Source organism: Coffea eugenioides, chromosome 5 (genome assembly GCF_003713205.1).
Source record: "Coffea eugenioides isolate CCC68of chromosome 5, Ceug_1.0, whole genome shotgun sequence".
NCBI lineage: Eukaryota > Viridiplantae > Streptophyta > Magnoliopsida > Gentianales > Rubiaceae > Coffea > Coffea eugenioides.
The window spans coordinates 37,527,633-37,534,225 of NC_040039.1; the positions used below are offsets into that span (position 1 = coordinate 37,527,633).

A 6,593-nucleotide genomic window follows, 5' to 3' on the forward strand; every position below is an offset into this window, starting at 1 on the left:
TATTCATTCCAAGCTCAATTCAAGCTTAACTAGCTAGTCTACTTTCATGTAAATTTCAAGAATTTTAGGTGCATAAGAATCCTTATACCTTTATAGATAATGTGTAATCATGTTAAGAAGAAAATAAACGGTACGAATGTTAAATGCGTCCATATTCATTATTAGATTCTTTATAAAAAGGGATAATTTCAGAAACCTCAGGGCAATTTTGGACAATTCCATTCACATTTTGAAAATTACATATACCTCTTCTAAAACTTAGATTTGGGTTTCACCTTGATGATTTAAGATCGAAAAAGTATATGAATGCCCAAAATTGTCCTCATCTAATTTTCAAAATATGAATAATCATTAAAATTTTTTAAAAGTCAAGAATACACTTCTATATTACAAAATTATGAGTTTTATTACTTAACCAATGTCCTAATATTTTTTATCCCATGATTTCCTACATCTACCCAAATTTTCAAACTCTTATCACTTCTTTTCTTACGAACAAACTCTTCATTTTAGATGTCAAAATCCACTGTCATAATTCTTACTTTCATAATCTTTACCTCTCTATAGGTTTCTTTCATACATTGCTTACCAAATCGACAGTTATAAAACTTACAATCCTTACCTTTTCCCTACTAAAACGGCCAAGCCCCTCAATTACCAAAATTCTTCCTTTTTTGAGTGATAAAAGGTTATAATTTAATGGCCATGGTTGCAACAGTTTGGTCATAATATCTGGCCTGGTCAAGAAGAATTGTTTTCCTTTTTTTTTGTTATCTTTTTTAGCAATGGCTTGTCTTTGGAAAAATTATGAAAGCTATTATAGTCATTGTTTATCATCAAGGGAAGTAAGTATAATATTGAAAACCTCATGAAAGCTCAATGAAACTGTTAGAAACCTCAGGGAGGTTTCTGAAATTATCCCTTCTAAACAATTGCTTGCGTCTATTTGATGGTCTTGCGGGTAGTTGAGAAAGTTTGTACGTTATTGCTGTTTTAGTATTCAGCATCGTCCATTTTTGAAAAGTTTTGGCATCAATCTTCAGAACATGTACTTGGCTGCATCAGAAAAAGCTTAAGCATTGCCTAAAATGTCATTTATATTGTCTTAGCTTTTGTTACTTGGCTTCTCAGCTCGTAAACTAAATGGACAACTTTTTTTTTAGGCAACAAAATGGACAACTTAGTCATATTGAACAAGACAAATATGTTTGGATCAAAAAAATTGTTATATCCTGGCAATTTTACGATTAATTTCTCGCCAGATAAAAAATTGAGGAAGCATATTAAGCTTACACCAGGAAACACAAACAATGGAGAGAAATTAATTTCTGGTATGCGTATTTAATCTCTAGTATGTGACTTTTCTAACCAAACCAACCCAAACAAAGACCAAGTTATAGGGATAAAGACGAGTTTTAAGTTTTAACAATGACAAGTCTCGTGCATAAATGCACACATCAAACACGTGCCAAACACACAAACAGTGGCGTACAAATGATTCCTGTGGTACAATTTGTTTATTTGGTTAATTGCAATTTGCACTTCTAAACTAATGCTGGTAGCAGTTTGAACCATAAGTATCGATTGCAGCATTCAAGACCTTACACTATTGACTTATAGTACATTTGACCAATTCATTTATACTCAACAAACTTTTTATGGCTATTTTTGAATAAAAAGGCTTTAGTTCCAGTCAATGAAAAAGAGAATTTCACGAACAAATGCAGATTTGAGCTGCTTATGTTCTTGTTTTAATAAATGGTAAGAAATTTTATTTAGGGTTAATACCAGTTTGTCCCCCCAAACTTTGGATAATTACCCACTTCAGTCCCTAAACCTCAAAATGGGACACTTAAGTCCCTAAACTTATAAATATCTCCCACTTAAGGAAAATTATTAACAAATTCTGAATGCCATTGGTGGTCGAAGTGTCCCATTTTATAAGGGTTTAAGGATTTAAGTGTCTCATTTTATAAGTTTAGGAACTTAAGTGGGAGGTATTTATAAGTTTAGAGATTTAAGTGATCCATTTTGAAGTTTAGGGACTGAAGTGGATAATCATCCAAAGTTTGGGGGGACAAAGTGAAATTAACCCTTTTATTTATTCGTAACTAACTTGAATAGAGTGTCATGAGGCTGAGGAAATCTTGGTCTATTGACTAAGGTTGAGACTGCAAGAATAAAAGTTTTGGATTCAAATTTTTCTTCTTCCTCTTCATTTCTTAAATTCCATCCTTTTCTGTTTGGGGAAAAAAATGAATAGTGCAAGGTAATAAAGTACTAAATTCGATAGTTTAAGATGCTAAATGCAAATAGATCATAATTGAGGGGAACATATCGCAATTAATGCTATAACTTTTGAAATAAGAAGAGAATTATGTGAAAAAATATTTAATTATACGAGGATAAAGTATAATTCATCCTTTTTTAATTTGATTCCTTCACCTTCATCCTTCTCATCCTTTTTTTATTTTGATTCCTTCACCATCATCCTTCTCAATGATTAATGGACTTCTCCGGTTGCCTCTGGAGACATTGAAATGCTGTGAACTTCTATGCAATCCGGGGAGGATTCTTGATGGCTACAGGCAACCACTCACGCAGAAAACAATTGCTGACTCAACAATTTCAATCTATTTTCGCACCCCCCAATATCTAGCACTTTGGTACTATTTTAAATCTTTACTTCATACTTTCATAAAGTCTTAATGTCTCAAATTGACTACTCTTACAAAAGAATTAGACAAAACAAAATGTCTAACAAGAAATGCTTATGAGACAAGCGTGATTAGAACAAAGTTCACCTGTATTGATGACTTTTATGAATTTTAAGAGAATCATAGTTTTGGTCCCCATTATTCAGCCCTTGTGCCAAATTGGTCTTGACTGCTTCAAGCAAAACAAATCTAATCCGAAAAATTTGTGATTTTGGGTAGATTTAAAACAACTAACTGAAATAGAACCATGACTAACGGTCAAATATTAAATTACTGTTAGTCAGCAACTTTGACTTAGCACTTTTGACCACTAATATTTTGATTTTAAATCATTATATTTTTCTTAAATTTTAAATAGTGATATTGAGGGTTTTAGCATGAATTGAAATGCAAAACTAGAATAAAATAGTATTAAATGGGTAATAAGAATGCTAGTTAAACTTTTCTTTTTCTTCTTTGTATTTTATTTATTCATATTTGTAGTATATCATATGTTTCTTTTCTTTTGCATGGTTAGTTTCAAACTTGGTATGATATGTGTATATTATTGTTCTTACTATTAATAATTAATTGACAATGATTTTTATTATTTTTATTTCTAGTGGTAATTAGAAAGCTTAATTAAATATCCTTTAAAATTTAAGAAATATATACTATTTGTACACTAATTTGATATTTTTGTTTCGTTGTTTTGGTATTTTAATAGGTTATTAATTGAGCTTGAAACAAAGTTGGCATTTTATACATATTATATGAACTATTAAATGATTATCAGGGTACATAAATATTAAAATAAATGTTTTAAAACTACAATATTGGAATGTTAGATTTTAATTAGCAGGAAAGACATAAAAAATAAAAGGTAGTTTTGTTAAGAATTCCTAAAATTACTTTACATTGATACTTGCCTTCACTTAGATTATAAAAACTGGTGAAGGTAAGTATCAATGTGAAGTAGTCTAGGAAATTTTAAAAAATTATCTTTTATTTTTTATTATCTTTCCTGCCAATTAAAATTTAACATTCCAATATTGTAGATTTAAAATGTTTATTTTAATATCTATGTGCCTCAGTTATCATTGAATAGTTCATATAACATGAAAAAAATGCCAATTTCATCTTAAATTCAATTAATAACCTATTAAAGTGCAAATAAAAAAATAGGATTAACTTAGTTTGCAAAAAGAAATATATGATATATTATTAGCGTGAATAAGTTAAACAAAAAAAATATAGAAGAAAAAATGTTTCATTAGATTTCGTATGATCCATTTAATACTATTTCATTCTAATTTGCATCCTAGTTTACTTTAAAACCCTCAATGTCACTATTTAAATTTAGGGAAGTATAATGTTTCAAAATGAAAACATTGAGGACCAAAAGTGCAAAGTCAAAGTTGAAAAGAAATTAGATTAAAAGATGGTAAGTTGTTATTTTATTGGATATTCTGAAAGATCCATGAGTTATAAATTTTATGATCTCATGACTATATTGATTTTTGAGAAGAAAAATGTTCGATTCTTTGAAGATATCGAGTTTATGGGAAGATATACAGTTAGAGATCTTGTCTTTGAAATTTGAATTATCTCAAGTTTAAAGCATTTACCAAGCAATAGAAATTAGGAAACACAAATATTCGTACTTAAGGGAGCACTTTTAAGATTGGTTACTTATTCACCCGTTTGGTAGCATGCTAAGAGAATATTTTCTGAAATGTTTGATGCTTTTGTTTTGTAGAATTTAGTTCACTTTTGGCCACATTGAGTTTTCTAATCGCTCTCAGCTAGGTTTATCATGCTACTAGAAACTTGCCTGTTTATTGCTTGATTAAATGTTACTTAGGCAGTTATTTTCGATGGAGTTCCTTATAAGTTTAATCAGCTATATTTCGATGACTTTGATTGCAAACAGCTGGACCATAACTGAAAAATGATGTATAAGCTTTAACAAGTATCACTGTACATGTTTCCAACACTTTTGACTATTAAGTTTAATGATTAAACTGAAGGAAATCTTGGTATGCTATTTAATATACTTTATCCCTGTTAGTCTTTCTTACTACTTTATCTTGCTTTTGACGTTGGTTGATTTTCATAATTGTTAGTTAGAAATACTAACGTTGTCTGCAATTATCCAACTATATATAGGTACAGAGGAAAAAATAAAAAAAGAAACACTTTGATGATTGTTAGCTCAAAAATTAAACAAAGACTACATATAAAAATATATAGGTACAAACAATTCATTATATTTTTCCAAAATTATGATTGCAATTGAAAGCTTTTGGGTGGGTACTGGCTGTGCACCTCAATTAGTACATATTTAAATATATCCTTTATTAATGAATAGCAATACCAGGGTAGTCATCAGGTATGTCCTGTCTAATGTAGAGATTCACCTTTAGAATAAGATGATCTCCTACTTGGCTGACCACCTCAAAGGTAGCATACCCTGTTGCATACCGGAATTGTTTGGTTCCCCCTAAAATTGCAAGTTCATTGACACCCATAGACTGTATGAAAATTCCTTTCATTTCCACAGTGCTACCACTGTACTTTCCATTAGTGAACAGAAAAGTTATCACAAGCTCTACGTTGGTGTTATCAAGGGATGCTACTGCAGCAATGCCTTGCGAACGACCAACTAGTGCGGATTTGAACGAATCGCTTTGGGTCAAGGTATTATCAACGACAAAAACAGTTCCAAATTGGTTAAAGCCCCAGGTTGCGTTGGGAAGACCTGCAACTGGGAAAACGCTCTGGCCATCTCCACTTCGAAATTCATGGTCGTAAACCGTCAAATTTGTGAACACTTTCTTTGATTGTCCCAAGCTTGCTAGTAAAAGCAGGCTCAGAATTTGGAGGGATGCTATGGCTAAACTCTTTGCCATTGTTTTGCTACAGAAACAAAGGAGGAGGGGAAAGAAGGAAACAAATTGGGGCGGTGTGAAGTATAAAGACGATGAGGAGGACCATTTATAGGACCACAGTTGAGGGGAACGCAACGATTTCCGTTTTCCAAAAAAATTCAAAAAAGTGAAAAAGTATGTTACGTAACCGCTTTCAATTTCAATATTATTGTGTTAAATAGAGCTCCACGTGCCTAACATTGTACGGAGAGTGTAAAGTCCAAAAACTAATATGTGCACGTGATACGAAGTTGACAGATGAAGGTGGGTTTTTTGTTTTTCTCGAAGGAAAGGAAGGTGGGGTTATGGGCAATGTTTTTAAACTCGGACAGGCCAGCGAACCGGAGTGACGGTCAATTCGCGGTCTGATCGGTTCGACTGGTCTGACCGATTGGTTCATCAGTTTACTTTTTTTTTTTTTTCAATTTTAATGTTAAGTACTTCACACTTCACAGGTCATTCTACACTTGAACTTGATGGCTAGTGTACAATTTAATATGGTTATTGATAACTTAAGTTCCTAAAATGCATTCACCAACATAACTAAATTTAAGTTGACATAATAACAAATTTCTTAAAAGTTATACATAAAACCTGGAATGATAAACATCATTAAAATATCATAATTCACCACATGTTTTTATAAATTCTTTACAAACATAAATAGATACAATCCAAATGTTCACCAATTATCACAAATAAAAACACAAAAATAAATAAAATAAATATTGAAATTCTTTTACAATCCTTAAAAAAGTCCATAAAAGAGTCCAACTCATATTCAAGACAAACCATTTGAATAACAAACTTCCATCAGTGGCATGATAAGCAACAACACCACCTTCACAATTTCATCAATTTAACCTGAAAAAGTTAAAATTTTATTATAAAAATATAAATCTAATTGCCCAAACTCAAAAAAAAAAATATTTGAAAATTAGGGGGAACAGATGAAAATTGGGAAAAT

At 31.0% G+C, this 6,593-nt stretch overlaps 1 protein-coding gene across 1 annotated transcript; it reads right to left on the reverse strand.

Annotated features, from left to right (window-relative positions):
- Nucleotides 1-5,056: 5,056 nt before the first annotated feature.
- LOC113771538 (dirigent protein 11-like) lies at nucleotides 5,057-5,608 on the reverse strand. The gene has a single exon (XM_027316114.1). It carries the CDS (start codon nucleotides 5,606-5,608, stop codon nucleotides 5,057-5,059), a length of 552 nt encoding a protein of 183 aa, XP_027171915.1.
- Between the last annotated feature and the right edge of the window lie 985 nt (nucleotides 5,609-6,593).

What these genes read in the sequence shown, in the direction of transcription:
- LOC113771538 (XM_027316114.1), bottom strand. Translation starts at nt 5,608, where the DNA reads ATGGCAAAGAGTTTAGCCATAGCATCCCTCCAAATTCTGAGCCTGCTT.